This window comes from Oncorhynchus keta, chromosome 1 (assembly GCF_023373465.1).
Source record: "Oncorhynchus keta strain PuntledgeMale-10-30-2019 chromosome 1, Oket_V2, whole genome shotgun sequence".
NCBI lineage: Eukaryota > Metazoa > Chordata > Actinopteri > Salmoniformes > Salmonidae > Oncorhynchus > Oncorhynchus keta.
Window position 1 is genome coordinate 12,580,337 of NC_068421.1, and position 19,175 is coordinate 12,599,511.

At 44.7% G+C, this 19,175-nt stretch overlaps 2 protein-coding genes across 52 annotated transcripts in view; one reads left to right on the top strand and one right to left on the bottom strand.

The window, feature by feature from the left end:
• The first annotated feature begins 10,925 nt into the window (after window positions 1–10,925).
• LOC127920607 (uncharacterized) lies at window positions 10,926–18,092 on the top strand. Of its 50 annotated transcripts, none has more exons than XR_008108299.1 (15): window positions 10,926–11,062; window positions 11,337–11,511; window positions 11,560–11,796; window positions 11,879–12,398; window positions 12,536–12,978; window positions 13,243–13,479; window positions 13,521–13,732; window positions 14,018–14,292; window positions 14,375–14,553; window positions 15,366–15,406; window positions 15,537–15,700; window positions 15,995–16,180; window positions 16,263–16,441; window positions 16,897–17,291; window positions 18,026–18,092. XR_008108299.1 is itself a non-coding variant. In XM_052504668.1 (15 exons), the coding sequence occupies exons 1-9, from the start codon at window positions 11,138–11,140 to the stop codon at window positions 13,555–13,557; spliced, it is 909 nt and encodes a 302-aa protein (XP_052360628.1). In that variant the 5' UTR covers window positions 11,106–11,137; the 3' UTR covers window positions 13,558–13,609; window positions 13,977–14,106; window positions 15,537–15,700; window positions 15,995–16,180; window positions 16,263–16,441; window positions 16,897–17,291; window positions 18,026–18,092. The 50 variants fall into 50 exon arrangements, 7 of the variants coding, with proteins under 7 accessions (XP_052360628.1, XP_052360702.1, XP_052360607.1 ...); XM_052504668.1 differs by lacking the exons at window positions 10,926–11,062; window positions 12,536–12,978; window positions 14,375–14,553; window positions 15,366–15,406 and adding exons at window positions 11,106–11,295; window positions 12,979–13,026; window positions 13,068–13,115 and having other exon boundaries at window positions 11,337–11,384; window positions 11,560–11,748; window positions 11,879–11,926; ... (1 more) ...; window positions 13,521–13,609; window positions 13,977–14,106; XR_008107888.1 differs by lacking the exons at window positions 15,366–15,406; window positions 15,537–15,700 and adding an exon at window positions 15,103–15,202 and having other exon boundaries at window positions 15,917–16,180.
• The window catches only part of pdgfd (platelet derived growth factor d), a 137,836-nt gene continuing 136,105 nt past the window's right edge, over window positions 17,445–19,175 (bottom strand). For both annotated transcript variants that reach the window (XM_052505380.1, XM_052505364.1), the window contains exon 7: window positions 17,445–18,429. In XM_052505380.1, the coding sequence (XP_052361340.1) occupies window positions 18,295–18,429 (135 nt within the window). In that variant the 3' untranslated portion in view covers window positions 17,445–18,294. The remainder of the gene's footprint in view (window positions 18,430–19,175) is intronic.

Sequence of the window (19,175 nt, forward strand, 5' to 3'; positions counted from 1 at the left end):
ATTAAGCTTGCAGCCTTATGCAACTGGGTCCTGGACTTCCTGGCGGGCCGCCCCCAGGTGGTGACGGTAGGAAACAACACCTCTACTTCGCTGATTGTCAACATTGGGGCCCCACGAGGGTGCGTGCTCAGCCCCCTCCTGTACACCCTGTTCACCCATGACTGCATGGCCAGGCACGCCTCCAACTCAATCATCAAGTTTGCGGACGACACTACAGTGGTAGGCTTGATTACCAACAATGATGAGACGGTCTACAGGGAGGAGGTGAGGGCCCTGGGATTGTGGTGCAGGGAAATAACCTCTCACTCAACGTCAATAAAACAAAAGGAGCTGATTGTGGACTTCAGGAAACAGCAGAGGGAGCAGCCCCCTATCCACATCGACGGGACAGTAGTGGAGAAGGTGGAAAGTTCCTCAGCATACACATCACTGACAAACTGAAATGGTCCACCCACACAGGTAGTGTGGTGAAGTAGGCGCAACAGCAAATTTGTCTTGGCACGTAAAACCCTCACAAACTTTTACAGATGCACAATTGAGAGCATCCTCTCGGGCCGTATCACCGCCTGGTACGGCAACACTCACCGCCCTCAACCGCAGGGCTCTCCAGAGGGTGGTGCGGTCTGCCCAACACATCACCAGGGGCAAACTACCTGCCCTCCAGGACACCTCCAGCACCCGATGTCACAGGAAGGCCAAAAAGATCATCTATGACAATAACCACACGAGCCACTGCCTGTTCACCACCCTATCATCCAGAAAGCAAGGTCAGTATAGGTGCATCAAAGCTGGGACCGAGAGACTAAAAAACACCTATCTTCAAGGCCATCAGACTGTTAAATAGCCACCATACATGGACTTGGAATCACGGGTCACTTTAATAATGGAACACTGGTCACTTTACTAATGGAACACTATTCACTTTAATAATGAAACACTATTCACTTTAATAATGGAACACTATTCACTTTAATAATGGAACACTGGTCACTTTAATAATGGAACACTGGTCACTTTAATAATGGAACACTATTCACTTTAATAATGAAACACTGGTCACTTTAATAATGGAACACTATTCACTTTAATAATGGAACACTGGTCACTTTACTAATGGAACACTATTCACTTTAATAATGGAACACTGGTCACTTTAATAATGGAACACTGGTCACTTTAATAATGGAACACTATTCACTTTAATAATGGAACACTGGTCACTTTAATAATGGAACACTATTCACTTTAATAATGCAACACTGGTCAGTTTAATAATGGAACACTGGTCACTTTAATAATGGAACACTATTCACTTTAATAATGAAACACTGGTCACTTTAATAATGGAACACTATTCACTTTAATAATGGAACACTAGTCACTTTAATAATGGAACACTATTCACTTTAATAATGGAACACTATTCACTTTAATAATGCAACACTGGTCAGTTTAATAATGGAACACTGGTCACTTTAATAATGGAACACTATTCACTTTAATAATGGAACACTGGTCACTTTAATAATGGAACACTGGTCACTTTAATAATGGAACACTGGTCACTTTAATAATGGAACACGATTCACTTTAATAATGGAACACTAGCCACTTTTATAATGTTTACATATTTTTGCATTACTGATCTCACATGTATATACTTTATTATATTATATTCTACTGTATCTCAGTCTATGACGCTCTGACATTGCTTGTCCAAATATTTATATATTCTTAAATACATTTTTTACTCTAGATTTGTGTGTATTGTGTGTATTGTTGTGAAATTGTTAGATATTACTTGTTAGATATTACTGCACTGTTGGAGCTAGAAACCCAAGCCTTTTGTTACACCCGCAATAACATCTGCTAAACATGTGTATGTGACCAATAACATCTGCTAAACATGTGTATGTGACCAATAACATCTGCTAAACATGTGTATGTGACCAATAAACTTTGATTTGATTTGTACAAAACATTAGGAACACCTTCCTAAAACTGAGTTGAAGAGGAGCCTTTCTATTATTGAGATCTGGTTCTTTCACAACATGCTCCTCTACAACTCAGGTGTTAGAGACCAATAGAGAGGGAGAAGAACATGCTCCTCTACAACTCAGGTGTTAGAGACCAATAGAGAGGGAGAAGAACATGCTCCTCTACAACTCAGGTGTTAGAGACCAATGGAGAGGGAGAAGAACATGCTCCTCTACAACTCAGGTGTTAGAGACCAATAGAGAGGGAGCAGAACATGCTCCTGTACAACTCAGGTGTTAGAGACCAATAGAGAGGGAGCAGAACATGCTCCTCTACAACTCAGGTGTTAGAGACCAATAGAGAGGGAGCAGAACATGCTCCTCTACAACTCAGGTGTTAGAGACCAATAGAGAGGGAGCAGGACATGCTCCTCTACAACTCAGGTGTTAGAGACCAATAGAGAGGGAGCAGAACATGCTCCTGTACAACTCAGGTGTTAGAGACCAATAGAGAGGGAGCAGAACATGCTCCTGTACAACTCAGGTGTTAGAGACCAATAGAGAGGGAGCAGGACATGCTCCTCTACAACTCAGGTGTTAGAGACCAATAGAGAGGGAGCAGAACATGCTCCTGTACAACTCAGGTGTTAGAGACCAATAGAGAGGGAGCAGAACATGCTCCTGTACAACTCAGGTGTTAGAGACCAATAGAGAGGGAGCAGAACATGCTCCTGTACAACTCAGGTGTTAGAGACCAATAGAGAGGGAGCAGGACATGCTCCTCTACAACTCAGGTGTTAGAGACCAATAGAGAGGGAGCAGAACATGCTCCTGTACCACTCAGGTGTTAGAGATCAATAGAGAGGGAGCAGAACATGCTCCTCTACAACTCAGGTGTTAGAGACCAATAGAGAGGGAGCAGGACATGCTCCTCTACAACTCAGGTGTTAGAGACCAATAGAGAGGGAGCAGAACATGCTCCTCTACAACTCAGGTGTTAGAGACCAATAGAGAGGGAGCAGAACATGCTCCTCTACAACTCAGGTGTTAGAGACCAATAGAGAGGGAGCAGAACATGCTCCTGTACAACTCAGGTGTTAGAGACCAATGGAGAGGGAGCAGGACATGCTCCTCTACAACTCAGGTGTTAGAGACCAATAGAGAGGGAGCAGGACATGCTCCTATACAACTCAGGTGTTAGAGACCAATGGAGAGGGAGCAGAACATGCTCCTCTACAACTCAGGTGTTAGAGACCAATAGAGAGGGAGCAGAACATGCTCCTCTACAACTCAGGTGTTAGAGACCAATAGAGAGGGAGCAGAACATGCTCCTCTACAACTCAGGTGTTAGAGACCAATAGAGAGGGAGCAGGACATGCTCCTCTACAACTCAGGTGTTAGAGACCAATAGAGAGGGAGCAGAACATGCTCCTGTACAACTCAGGTGTTAGAGACCAATAGAGAGGGAGCAGAACATGCTCCTGTACAACTCAGGTGTTAGAGACCAATAGAGAGGGAGCAGGACATGCTCCTCTACAACTCAGGTGTTAGAGACCAATAGAGAGGGAGCAGAACATGCTCCTGTACAACTCAGGTGTTAGAGACCAATAGAGAGGGAGCAGAACATGCTGCAACTCAGGTGTTAGAGACCAATAGAGAGGGAGCAGAACATGCTCCTGTACAACTCAGGTGTTAGAGACCAATAGAGAGGGAGCAGGACATGCTCCTCTACAACTCAGGTGTTAGAGACCAATAGAGAGGGAGCAGAACATGCTCCTGTACCACTCAGGTGTTAGAGATCAATAGAGAGGGAGCAGAACATGCTCCTCTACAACTCAGGTGTTAGAGACCAATAGAGAGGGAGCAGGACATGCTCCTCTACAACTCAGGTGTTAGAGACCAATAGAGAGGGAGCAGAACATGCTCCTCTACAACTCAGGTGTTAGAGACCAATAGAGAGGGAGCAGAACATGCTCCTCTACAACTCAGGTGTTAGAGACCAATAGAGAGGGAGCAGAACATGCTCCTGTACAACTCAGGTGTTAGAGACCAATGGAGAGGGAGCAGGACATGCTCCTCTACAACTCAGGTGTTAGAGACCAATAGAGAGGGAGCAGGACATGCTCCTATACAACTCAGGTGTTAGAGACCAATGGAGAGGGAGCAGAACATGCTCCTCTACAACTCAGGTGTTAGAGACCAATAGAGAGGGAGCAGAACATGCTCCTGTACCACTCAGGTGTTAGAGACCAATGGAGAGGGAGCAGAACATGCTCCTGTACAACTCAGGTGTTAGAGACCAATAGAGAGGGAGCAGAACATGCTCCTCTACAACTCAGGTGTTAGAGACCAATAGAGAGGGAGCAGAACATGCTCCTCTACAACTCAGGTGTTAGAGACCAATAGAGAGGGAGCAGAACATGCTCCTGTACCACTCAGGTGTTAGAGACCAATGGAGAGGGAGCAGGACATGCTCCTCTACAACTCAGGTGTTAGAGACCAATAGAGAGGGAGCAGAACATGCTCCTGTACCACTCAGGTGTTAGAGACCAATGGAGAGGGAGCAGGACATGCTCCTATACAACTCAGGTGTTAGAGACCAATAGAGAGGGAGCAGAACATGCTCCTCTACAACTCAGGTGTTAGAGACCAATAGAGAGGGAGCAGAACATGCTCCTCTACAACTCAGGTGTTAGAGACCAATGGAGAGGGAGCAGAACATGCTCCTCTACAACTCAGGTGTTAGAGACCAATAGAGAGGGAGCAGGACATGCTCCTATACAACTCAGGTGTTAGAGACCAATGGAGAGGGAGCAGAACATGCTCCTGTACCACTCAGGTGTTAGAGACCAATGGAGAGGGAGCAGAACATGCTCCTGTACAACTCAGGTGTTAGAGACCAATAGAGAGGGAGCAGAACATGCTCCTCTACAACTCAGGTGTTAGAGAACAATAGAGAGGGAGCAGAACATGCTCCTGTACCACTCAGGTGTTAGAGACCAATGGAGAGGGAGCAGAACATGCTCCTCTACAACTCAGGTGTTAGAGACCAATGAGAGGGAGCAGAACATGCTCCTGTACCACTCAGGTGTTAGAGACCAATGGAGAGGGAGCAGGACATGCTCCTATACAACTCAGGTGTTAGAGACCAATAGAGAGGGAGCAGAACATGCTCCTCTACAACTCAGGTGTTAGAGACCAATAGAGAGGGAGCAGAACATGCTCCTCTACAACTCAGGTGTTAGAGACCAATGGAGAGGGAGCAGAACATGCTCCTCTACAACTCAGGTGTGAGAGACCAATGGAGAGGGAGCCGAACATGAGGCATTAATATTCATATCCGTTGCAAAACAGTTTCTATTGTGCAGCCCTAATGAACATGACCCATGTTTCAAGCCTCCACTGCCTCAGCATGCCACGGATACCTATTTCTGTGCAACTCATGTTGCTTGATCACGTACAAATACTAAACAGTGGTACATTGTCGTTCACCAAAACTTGACTAAATCAGAGACCACTATAATGGATGGCAATGTTTTTTACATCTCTTCTATATAGATTTAATATATACACTATCATTCAAATGTTTTAGGTCACTTAGAAATTTCCTTGTTTTTTAAAAAGAAAAGTACATTTTTTGTCCATTAAAATAACATCAAATTGATCAGAAATACAGTGTAGACATTGCTAATGTTGTAAATGACTATTGTAGCTGGAAACTGAAGATGTTTGTTTATGGAATATCTACATAAGCTCATTATCAGCAACCATCATTCCTGTGTGCCAATGGCACGTTGTGTTAGCTCATCCAAGTTTATCATTTTAAAAGGCTAAATGATCATTAGAAAACCCTTTTCCAATTATGTTAGCACAGCAGAAAACTCTTCTGATTAAAGAAGCAATAAAACAGGCCTTCTTTAGACTGGTTGAGTATCTGGAGCATCAGCATTTGTGGGTTCGATTACAGGCTCAAAATAGCCAGAAACAAATAACTTTCTTCTGAAACTTGTCAGTCTATTCTTGTTCTGAGAAATGAAGGCTATTCCATGCAAGAAATTGCAGAGAAACTGAAAATCTCATACAACACTGTGTACTACTCCCTTGACAGAACAGCGCAAACTGTCTCTAACTTGAATAGAAAGAGGAGTGGGAGGCCCCTGTGCACAACTGAGCAAGAGGACAAGTACATTAGAGTGTCTAGTTTGAGAAACAGACGCCTCACAAGTCCTCAACTGGCAGCTTCATTAAAAAGTAACTGCAAAGACCAGTCTCAAGGTCAACAGTGAAGAGGCAACTCCGGGATGCTGTCCTTCTGTGTAAATAAACAGTACATGAGGTGACCAGTGTTCAATGACTTTCTAGGGTACATGGGGCATTAGTCTCAGGGTGCAGGGCACAGTACCAGGCAGGTAGTCAACAGTCTGATGGCCTAGAAGTACAAGCTTGTATCATTATACTGAAGAAGACTTCAACAAAGTCCTGAGTAAAGGGTCTGAAAACTTATTTAAACGTGATATACACTGCTAAAAAAAAATCAAGGGAACAACACAATGTAACTCCAAGTCAATCACACTTCTGTGAAATCAAACTGTCCACTTAGGAAGCAACACTGATTGACAATAAATTTCACATGCTGTTGTGCAAATGGAATAGACAACAGGTGGAAATTATAGGCAATTAGCAAGACACCCCCAATAAAGGAGTGGTTCTGCAGGTGGTGACCATAGACCACTTCTCAGTTCCTATGCTTCCTGGCTGATGTTTTGGTCACTTTTGAATGCTGGCGGTGCTTTCACTCTAGTGGTAGCATGAGACGGAGTCTACAACCCACACAAGTGGCTCAGGTAGTGCAGCTCATCCAGGATGGGACATCAATGCGAGCTGTGGCAAGAAGGCTTGCTGTGTCTGTCAGTGTAGTGTCAAGAGCATGGAGGCGCTACCACGAGACAGGCCTGTACATCAGGAGACGTGGAGGAGGAGGGCAACAACCCAGCAGCAGGACCGCTACCTCTGCCTTCGTGCAAGGAGGAGCAGGAGGAGCACTGCCAGAGCCCTGCAAAATGACCTCCAGCAGGCCACAAATGTGCATGTGTCTGCTCAAACGGTCAGAAACAGACTCCATGGGGGTGGTATGAGGGCCCAACGTCCACAGGTGGGGGTTGTGCTTACAGCCCAACACTGTGCAGGACGTTTGGCATTTGCCAGAGAACACCAAGATTGGCGAATTCGCCACTGGCGCCCTGTGCTCTTCACAGATGAAAGCAGGTTCACACTGAGCACGTGTGACAGACGTGACAGAGTCTGGAGACGCCGTGGAGAACGTTCTGCTGCCTGCAACATCCTCCAGCATGACTGGTTTGGCGGTGGGTCAGTCATGGTGTGGGGTGGCATTTCTTTGGGGGTCCGCACAGCCCTCCATGTGCTCACCAGAGGTAGCCTGACTGCCATTAGGTACGGAGATGAGATCCTTAGACCCCTTTTGAGACCATATGCTGGTGCGGTTGGCCCTGGGTTCCTCCTCATGCAAGACAATGCTTGACCTCATGTGGCTGGAGTGTGTCAGCAGTTCCTGCAAGAGGAAGGCATTGATGCTATGGACTGGCCCGCCCGTTCCCCAGACCTGAATCCAATTGAGCACATCTGGGACATCATGTCTCGCTCCATCCACCAACGCCACGTTGCACCACAGACTGTCCAGGAGTTGGCGGATGCTTTAGTCCAGGTCTGGGAGGAGATCCCTCAGGAGAACATCCGCCACCTCATCAGGAGCATGCCCAGGCGTTGTCGGGAGGTCATACAGGCACGTGGAGGCCACACACTACTGAGCCTCATTTTGACTTGTTTTAAGGACATTACATCAAAGTTGGATCAGCCTGTAGTGTGGTTTTCCACTTTAATTTTGAGTTTGACTCCAAATCCAGACCTCCATGGGTTGATACATTTGATTTCCATTGATAATTTTTGTGTGATTTTGTTGTCAGCACATTCAACTATGTAAAGAAAAAAGTATTTAATAAGAATATTTCATTCATTCAGATCTAGGATGTGTTATTTTAGTGTTCCCTTTATTTTTTTGAGCAGTGTATATTTACATGTGATAAAATGTCTAAAAACCTGTCTTTGCTTTGTCATTATGGGGTATTTTAGAGTAAGGCTGTAACCTATTAAAATGTGTAAAATCCACATACAGTGCATTCGGAAAGTATCTGTGAGTTGTTTGGCTACTTCATTCATCTCTGAAAATGACTATGCCTGCCAAGGGGGGGCTGATGAGAGAGACAGATTCATTTTTATTGTATACATTGTTACTTTGGCACTTTGTTTTTCATGCCAATAAAACAGCTTGAGAGAGAAGGTCTGTATGATCTATCCAATGTGATTTTTAAATAAACTGCCTTCACTATAATTTAATGACAAAACATTCCATTACCTTTTTCATCACAATCAACCTCAACTGTCCATCATCTGAGTTCTACACATGGGGATTTGGTTTCCATGGCAACAGACTGTATAGCACAATGTTTGTGTGTGGTATTGTGAGAGGAAATAAAGGTGCATAAGTGAAAGAATCTCAGGGGCGTTTACACACACAACGCTTCTACTCCATGGTCCGTGTTGGGTTCAGTTCCATTATCAACCAGTCATGAATGGAAAAATCCACATAGAAAATCATTTGAATTTATCTCCTGAAGTGGAGTTGAACACACATAAGGAGGTTGTAAACAATGTGTCAGAAACTGCACCTGTCAGAGGTAAAGCTGTAGATATTCTGATGCTAATCAGAAGCCTGAGTCTTTCAGATCAACATGAAGTGTTATGGTGGTGGTTTGTTGGTTTGTGTCGTGAATAACTCTCCCCCGTTGCATTTTACAGAGAAAAGCTCTACATTCAGAAACATTTATGTGCAAAAAAACTTCATCAAAACACAACCAGTGGATATCTTTAATAAAAAAGAACAGAAACACAATAAATTAATCACTAAAGCTAAACTGCTGTGTCAGGGATCAAACAAAGGCATTCAGGTGCCGACAGATTTGTTTAGATAACCTTTCTGCATTTCTTCTTGAAGGTTGCATTATAAACATTCAAAACAACGGAATGAACAAACTGGTTATTTGAACAAAAAAACAGAATGGAATGTCACTTCGAACCCGAGGTCAAGGAATGTGCTGATAGAACTGGCACTGCCAGAGGAAGTGTACACACACACACACACACACCTGAACTGAATAAATACATTTAGCAGAGACTGCAGCATTAGGTGAAGGAGAGACTATGTATTATATTTATTATATATTGTGCTCAGTCTCCAGGGACACTGACGTACACAATGACAACAGTCACAGAAGGAATCAGAACATGGGAAAGGACATCGAACCAAACGAAGAACTCTGGAAGTAAAAGGGGCCATTTTGGATTCAATGGGAAGAAAACACGATCTGTGGTTTACGTGTGTGTGTGTGTGTGTGTGTGTGTGTGTGTGTGTGTGTGTGTGTGTGTGTGTGTGTGTGTGTGAGAGAGAGAGAGACAGGACTAAGACAGTGTAAAAATACAGTCATCTGTCTCTAATCTCTTGGAGCCATCCTGTCACAAGCACATCGTCCTTCCCCAGGGCATATTTCTCTACTAAGAGGCTCTGCGTTTCAGACCACTCTTCAGCCAGCCGATACCCGTGACTCACACACACCTCTCAACAGCTAACGGTTTAATTCTGCTCGCTTTAATGTTTAAATCACAGCCTTAATAAAACTAATTCTCCCCCTCCATCTCTCAGTGCCTTGCTTTGTGTTTTAATTGTTGTTAATAGAGCTTCGGTCTGTATGGACAGAGGAGTTGATGGTTGGTAATGAGGCCAGCTCCCCCAGTGGAATGACCATTATGAAGCCGAGTGGGGTTGCAGGGAGATCTTTGTTGTTTCTTTATCACGTGGAGTGACTGATCTTGTACTCTGAGAATGTTTCAAGATCTTTGATGCACCGTCTCGTGCACACACACACACACACACACACACACACACGATCACAGACAGTGCAACAGATACACATTCTTTCCCTCAAATAAACACACATACACACCTTTAATGCAGAAGATTATATAGTGATGATTGTGTTTGGGGATGAATTGTTTGAAGAACAAGGTCCAAACAGAAATAGATCTAACCACGGGATAGTACAGTACAGGCACAGGGCACCAGGTCTGCAAATATTGCAGATATAAAACATTACACAAATTCCAACCACATCCTCAACCCTCTCCTTATTTTGTATGGGGTGTACAATTCTGGTTAGCAACATTTCTGGGGTTGGCTGTTGGTATGATTGGAACGTCGGGCAGAACGTTCCAAAGTCATTCCGCTGATCTGCCGGAGTGATTTAGGGAAGGAGAGGAGGGTAATATTTGTGTAAAATGTTTTTAACCGTCTCTGTATCCCGACATCTCATCCCTTCATCTGATGAATGAAGGAGGAGAAATAGAACACACAACGAAAATAATAAATAAATAAGAATGTTGTCTTTAGGGAGGAGTGGAGACCTTGGGTCTGCTCGGGGGGGGATATGTGTGTGCGCACGTGTTTGTGTGTGTGGTTTGTGGTCATTCTAAGATTGTTTGTGTGGTTTTGTCCCTCACTCTCTCCCTCTTCCTTCCTGAAACTCATTTCACAATGATTGTACAGAGAAACACAGTTGCAGGAAGAGCTTAAAAAAAAGGACATATAGAAAATAACACAGGCTTGGATACTGTATGAACACACACTTAAAGGTGTCATGTCCTTAACAGCCCTTCATCAATACCCCAGTGGACAAGGAGGGGGCTTGGACGATGACGGGGTGGTCATGAGCTGATAGTGGAGAGGGTGGGGTAAATTTGGGTTTTTGCTGGGTGGCAGCAGGGCACTGTTGGGGTTAGCAGGACCAGGGTTTGGGGGATGCATGGATGTTGGTGACTAGGTTTGTATCAGGTTGGTATGTGGACGGATGGATGTTGGTGACTAGGTTTGTATGAGGTTGGTATGTGGACGGATGGATGTTGGTGACTAGGTTTGTAACATGTTGGTGTGGGGATGATGGATGGATGTTGGTGACTAGGTTTGTAACATGTTGGTATGGGGATGGATGTTGGTGACTAGGTTTGTAACATGTTGGTGTGTGGATGATGGATGGATGTTGGTGGCTAGGTTTGTAACATGTTGGTGTGGGGATGATGGATGGATGTTGGTGACTAGGTTTATAACATGTTGGTGTGTGGATGATGGATGGATGTTGGTGGCTAGGTTTGTAACATGTTGGTGTGGGGATGATGGATGGATGTTGGTGACTAGGTTTGTAACATGTTGGTATGGGGATGGATGTTGGTGACTAGGTTTGTAACATGTTGGTATGGGGATGATGGATGGATGTTGGTGACTAGGTTTGTAACATGTTGGTATGGGGATGGATGTTGGTGACTAGGTTTGTAACATGTTGGTATGGGGATGGATGTTGGTGACTAGGTTTGTATAAGGTTGGTATGTGGACGGATGGATGTTGGTGGCTAGGTTTGTAACATGTTGGTGTGTGGATGATGGATGGATGTTGGTGACTAGGTTTGTAACATGTTGGTGTGTGGATGATGGATGGATGTTGGTGACTAGGTTTGTAACATGTTGGTGTGTGGATGATGGATGGATGTTGGTGACTAGGTTTGTATCAGGTTGGTATGTGGACGGATGGATGTTGGTGGCTAGGTTTGTAACATTTTGGTGTGTGGATGATGGATGGATGTTGGTGACTAGGTTTGTAACATGTTGGTATGGGGATGATGGATGGATGTTGGTGACTAGGTTTGTAACATGTTGGTATGGGGATGGATGTTGGTGACTAGGTTTGTATCAGGTTGGTATGGGGATGGATGTTGGTGACTAGGTTTGTAACATGTTGGTATGGGGATGATGGATGGATGTTGGTGACTAGGTTTTTAACATGTTGGTATGGGGATGGATGTTGGTGACTAGGTTTGTATCAGGTTGGTATGGGGATGATGGATGGATGTTGGTGACTAGGTTTGTAACATGTTGGTATGTGGATGGATGTTGGTGACTAGGTTTGTAACATGTTGGTATGGGGATGGATGTTGGTGACTAGGTTTGTATCAGGTTGGTATGGGGATGGATGTTGGTGACTAGGTTTGTATCAGGTTGGTATGGGGATGGATGTTGGTGACTAGGTTTGTAACATGTTGGTATGGGGATGGATGTTGGTGACTAGGTTTGTATCAGGTTGGTATGGGGATGGATGTTGGTGACTAGGTTTGTAACATGTTGGTATGGGGATGATGGATGGATGTTGGTGACTAGGTTTGTAACATGTTGGTATGGGGATGATGGATGGATGTTGGTGACTAGGTTTTTAACATGTTGGTATGGGGATGGATGTTGGTGACTAGGTTTGTATCAGGTTGGTATGGGGATGATGGATGGATGTTGGTGACTAGGTTTGTAACATGTTGGTATGAGGATGGATGTTGGTGACTAGGTTTGTATCAGGTTGGTATGGGGATGATGGATGGATGTTGGTGACTAGGTTTGTATCAGGTTGGTATGGGGATGATGGATGGATGTTGGTGACTAGGTTTGTAACATGTTGGTATGTGGATGGATGTTGGTGACTAGGTTTGTAACATGTTGGTATGGGGATGGATGTTGGTGACTAGGTTTGTATCAGGTTGGTATGTGGACGGATGGATGTTGGTGACTAGGTTTGTATCAGGTTGGTATGTGGACGGATGGATGTTGGTGGCTAGGTTTGTAACATGTTGGTGTGTGGATGATGGATGGATGTTGGTGACTAGGTTTGTAACATGTTGGTGTGTGGATGGATGTTGGTGACTAGGTTTGTAACATGTTGGTATGTGGATGGATGTTGGTGACTAGGTTTGTGTAAGGTTGGTATGTGGACGGATGGATGTTGGTGACTAGGTTTGTAACATGTTGGTGTGTGGATGATGGATGGATGTTGGTGACTAGGTTTGTAACATGTTGGTGTGTGGATGATGGATGGATGTTGGTGACTAGGTTTGTAACATGTTGGTATGGGGATGGATGTTGGTGACTAGGTTTGTAACATGTTGGTATGGGGATGATGGATGGATGTTGGTGACTAGGTTTGTAACATGTTGGTATGGGGATGGATGTTGGTGACTAGGTTTGTAACATGTTGGTATGGGGATGGATGTTGGTGACTAGGTTTGTGTAAGGTTGGTATGTGGACGGATGGATGTTGGTGGCTAGGTTTGTAACATGTTGGTGTGTGGATGATGGATGGATGTTGGTGACTAGGTTTGTAACATGTTGGTGTGTGGATGATGGATGGATGTTGGTGACTAGGTTTGTATCAGGTTGGTATGTGGACGGATGGATGTTGGTGGCTAGGTTTGTAACATTTTGGTGTGTGGATGATGGATGGATGTTGGTGACTAGGTTTGTAACATGTTGGTATGGGGATGATGGATGGATGTTGGTGACTAGGTTTGTAACATGTTGGTATGGGGATGGATGTTGGTGACTAGGTTTTTAACATGTTGGTATGGGGATGGATGTTGGTGACTAGGTTTGTATCAGGTTGGTATGGGGATGATGGATGGATGTTGGTGACTAGGTTTGTAACATGTTGGTATGTGGATGGATGTTGGTGACTAGGTTTGTAACATGTTGGTATGGGGATGGATGTTGGTGACTAGGTTTGTATCAGGTTGGTATGGGGATGGATGTTGGTGACTAGGTTTGTATCATGTTGGTATGGGGATGGATGTTGGTGACTGGGTTTGTAACATGTTGGTATGGGGATGGATGTTGGTGACTAGGTTTGTATCAGGTTGGTATGGGATGGATGTTGGTGACTAGGTTTTAACATGTTGGTATGGGGATGGATGTTGGTGACTAGGTTTGTAACATGTTGGTATGGGGATGGATGTTGTTGACTAGGTTTGTAACATGTTGGTATGGGGATGGATGTTGGTGACTAGGTTTGTAACATGTTGGTATGGGGATGGATGTTGGTGACTAGGTTTGTATCAGGTTGGTATGGGGATGATGGATGGATGTTGGTGACTAGGTTTGTAACATGTTGGTATGTGGATGGATGTTGGTGACTAGGTTTGTATCAGGTTGGTATGTGGACGGATGGATGTTGGTGACTAGGTTTGTATCAGGTTGGTATGTGGACGGATGGATGTTGGTGGCTAGGTTTGTAACATGTTGGTGTGTGGATGATGGATGGATGTTGGTGACTAGGTTTGTAACATGTTGGTGTGTGGATGATGGATGGATGTTGGTGACTAGGTTTGTAACATGTTGGTATGGGGATGGATGTTGGTGACTAGGTTTGTATCAGGTTGGTATGTGGATGGATGTTGGTGACTAGGTTTGTAACATGTTGGTATGGGGATGGATGTTGGTGACTAGGTTTGTATCAGGTTGGTATGTGGACGGATGGATGTTGGTGACTAGGTTTGTATCAGGTTGGTATGTGGACGGATGGATGTTGGTGGCTAGGTTTGTAACATGTTGGTGTGTGGATGATGGATGGATGTTGGTGACTAGGTTTGTAACATGTTGGTGTGTGGATGATGGATGGATGTTGGTGGCTAGGTTTGTAACATGTTGGTGTGTGGATGATGGATGGATGTTGGTGACTAGGTTTGTAACATGTTGGTATGGGGATGGATGGATGTTGGTGACTAGGTTTGTAACATGTTGGTATGTGGATGTTGGTGACTAGGTTTGTAACATGTTGGTATGTGGACGGATGGATGTTGGTGACTAGGTTTGTATGAGGTTGGTATGTGGATGGATGGATGTTGGTGACTAGGTTTGTAACATGTTGGTATGTGGATGATGGATGGATGTTGGTGACTAGGTTTGTAACATGTTGGTATGTGGATGAATGGATGTTGGTGACTAGGTTTGTAACATGTTGGTGTGTGGATGATGGATGGATGTTGGTGACTAGGATTTGTGACTAGGTTTGTAACATGTTGGTATGGGGATGGATGTTGGTGACTAGGTTTGTAACATGTTGGTGTGTGGATGGATGGATGTTGGTGACTAGGTTTGTAACATGTTGGTATGGGGATGGATGTTGGTGACTAGGTTTGTAACATGTTGGTGTGTGGATGATGGATGGATGTTGGTGACTAGGTTTGTAACATGTTGGTATGGGGATGGATGTTGGTGACTAGGTTTGTAACATGTTGGTATGGGGATGGATGGATGTTGGTGACTAGGTTTGTAACATGTTGGTATGGGGATGGATGTTGGTGACTAGGTTTGTAACATGTTGGTATGTGGATGATGGATGTTGGTGACTAGGTTTGTAACATGTTGGTATGTGGATGATGGATGTTGGTGACTAGGTTTGTAACATGTTGGTATGTGGATGGATGTTGGTGACTAGGTTTGTAACATGTTGGTATGGGGATGGATGTTGGTGACTAGGTTTGTAACATGTTGGTGTGTGGATGATGGATGGATGTTGGTGACTAGGTTTGTAACATGTTGGTATGGGGATGGATGTTGGTGACTAGGTTTGTAACATGTTGGTATGGGGATGGATGTTGGTGACTAGGTTTGTATCAGGTTGGTATGGGGATGGATGTTGGTGACTAGGTTTGTATCAGGTTGGTATGGGGATGGATGTTGGTGACTGGGTTTGTAACATGTTGGTATGGGGATGGATGTTGGTGACTAGGTTTGTATCAGGTTGGTATGGGGATGGATGTTGGTGACTAGGTTTTTAACATGTTGGTGTGGGGATGGATGTTGGTGACTAGGTTTTTAACATGTTGGTATGGGGATGGATGTTGTTGACTAGGTTTGTAACATGTTGGTATGGGGATGGATGTTGGTGACTAGGTTTTTAACATGTTGGTATGGGGATGGATGTTGGTGACTAGGTTTGTATCAGGTTGGTATGGGGATGATGGATGGATGTTGGTGACTAGGTTTGTAACATGTTGGTATGTGGATGGATGTTGGTGACTAGGTTTGTATCAGGTTGGTATGTGGACGGATGGATGTTGGTGACTAGGTTTGTATCAGGTTGGTATGTGGACGGATGGATGTTGGTGGCTAGGTTTGTAACATGTTGGTGTGTGGATGATGGATGGATGTTGGTGACTAGGTTTGTAACATGTTGGTGTGTGGATGATGGATGGATGTTGGTGACTAGGTTTGTAACATGTTGGTATGGGGATGGATGTTGGTGACTAGGTTTGTATCAGGTTGGTATGTGGATGGATGTTGGTGACTAGGTTTGTAACATGTTGGTATGGGGATGGATGTTGGTGACTAGGTTTGTATCAGGTTGGTATGTGGACGGATGGATGTTGGTGACTAGGTTTGTATCAGGTTGGTATGTGGACGGATGGATGTTGGTGGCTAGGTTTGTAACATGTTGGTGTGTGGATGATGGATGGATGTTGGTGACTAGGTTTGTAACATGTTGGTATGGGGATGGATGGATGTTGGTGACTAGGTTTGTAACATGTTGGTATGTGGATGTTGGTGACTAGGTTTGTAACATGTTGGTATGTGGACGGATGGATGTTGGTGACTAGGTTTGTATGAGGTTGGTATGTGGATGGATGGATGTTGGTGACTAGGTTTGTATGAGGTTGGTATGTGGATGATGGATGGATGTTGGTGACTAGGTTTGTAACATGTTGGTATGTGGATGAATGGATGTTGGTGACTAGGTTTGTAACATGTTGGTGTGTGGATGATGGATGGATGTTGGTGACTAGGATGTTGGTGACTAGGTTTGTAACATGTTGGTATGGGGATGGATGTTGGTGACTAGGTTTGTAACATGTTGGTGTGTGGATGGATGGATGTTGGTGACTAGGTTTGTAACATGTTGGTATGGGGATGGATGTTGGTGACTAGGTTTGTAACATGTTGGTGTGTGGATGATGGATGGATGTTGGTGACTAGGTTTGTAACATGTTGGTATGGGGATGGATGTTGGTGACTAGGTTTGTAACATGTTGGTATGGGGATGGATGGATGTTGGTGACTAGGTTTGTAACATGTTGGTATGGGGATGGATGTTGGTGACTAGGTTTGTAACATGTTGGTATGTGGATGATGGATGTTGGTGACTAGGTTTGTAACATGTTGGTATGTGGATGATGGATGTTGGTGACTAGGTTTGTAACATGTTGGTATGTGGATGATGGATGTTGGTGACTAGGTTTGTAACATGTTGGTATGTGGATGATGGATGTTGGTGACTAGGTTTGTAACATGTTGGTATGTGGATGATGGATGTTGGTGACTAGGTTTGTAACATGTTGGTGTGGGGATGGATGTTGGTGACTAGGTTTGTAACATGTTGGTATGGGGATGGATGTTGGTGACTAGGTTTGTAACATGTTGGTATGGGGATGGATGTTGGTGACTAGGTTTGTAACATGTTGGTATGGGGATGGATGGATGTTGGTGACTAGGTTTGTAACATGTTGGTATGGGGATGGATGGATGTTGGTGACTAGGTTTGTAACATGTTGGTATGGGGATGGATGTTGGTGACTAGGTTTGTAACATGTTGGTATGTGGACGGATGGATGTTGGTGACTAGGTTTTAACATGTTGGTGTGTGCATGATGGATGGATGTTGGTGACTAGGTTTGTAACATGTTGGTATGGGGATGGATGTTGGTGACTAGGTTTGTAACATGTTGGTGTGTGGATGGATGTTGGTGACTAGGGTTGTAACATGTTGGTATGGGGATGGATGGATGTTGGTGACTAGGTTTGTAACATGTTGGTGTGGGGATGATGGATGGATGTTGGTGACTAGGTTTATAACATGTTGGTATGGGGATGGATGGATGTTGGTGACTAGGTTTGTAACATGTTGGTATGTGGATGGATGTTGGTGACTAGGTTTGTAACATGTTGGTGTGGGGATGGATGGATGTTGGTGACTAGGTTTGTAACATGTTGGTATGTGGATGGATGTTGGTGACTAGGTTTGTAACATGTTGGTATGTGGATGGATGTTGGTGACTAGGTTTGTAACATGTTGGTATGTGGATGGATGTTGGTGACTAGGTTTGTAACATGTTGGTATGGGGATGGATGGATGTTGGTGACTAGGTTTGTAACATGTTGGTGTGGGGATGGATGGATGTTGGTGACTAGGTTTGTAACATGTTGGTATGTGGATGGATGTTGGTGACTAGGTTTGTAACATGTTGGTGTGGGGAGCGCTAGAAAGAGAGATATGGAGATATAAACAGCAGTTAATCCCAGAGCTGGGTCCCCCTGTCCCATTGTCTCTCAGCGGGGTGGTCTGGAGGGACAAACACAGTCACAGCGCTCGTGGTGCAAGAGATGGACCTCCTCTAGGACCCAGCGGACACGAGCTGTCCGACGCCGTGAAAAACCTCCCACCTCAGGAGCATACTTCAGCACCTAGAGAGGAGAGGGGGAGGAATAGTGAGTGAGGAAGAGGGAAAGAGAGAGAAGGAGAGAGAGGTCGGGGAGAAGGCAAGGACAGGACAGGAGAAAGGGAGAGGACAGAGAAAATGACTTGGATGGAAAACAATGAGATGCTTGTTGGCTTGCTGCCATCTTGACCAATAGTTAACCCCTGTCCTCCCTCCTGTATCAAACCTCATAACAGCTATATTCACAGTCTGTTCTCTCACACACACATACACAGGAGGAGGGCACTTAATCCTCGCGGTTAGAGGCGAGCCAGCAACCGACTATTTCCAGTTCGACTCTGGGGATCTGACAGAAAACCTCTGGCAGTTAGTGAGTTGGCAAACGGAGGGTTGCTGGTCTCAAATCTATTGCTGGTCGTGTGCCCTTGAGCAAGGCACTAAACCCCCATAACACCTGCTCCACAGGCCCAGTGTGGCAGCCCCTGTCCCAACCTCTATAAGCATGTGCATTCAAAGGGGGTGCCTGTTCACCCCGCTATGATGTGCACCATATATATATATATGTATATATGCCATTTAGCAGACGCTTTTATCCAAAGCGACTTACAGTCATGTGTGCATACATTCTACGTATGGGTGGTCCCGGGAATCGAACCCACTACCCTGGCGTTACAAGCGCCATGCTCTACCAACTGAGCTACAGAAGGAGAGGTCAGTACAGGTGCTTCAAAGCTGGGACCGAGAGACTGAAAAACAGCTTCTATCTCAAGG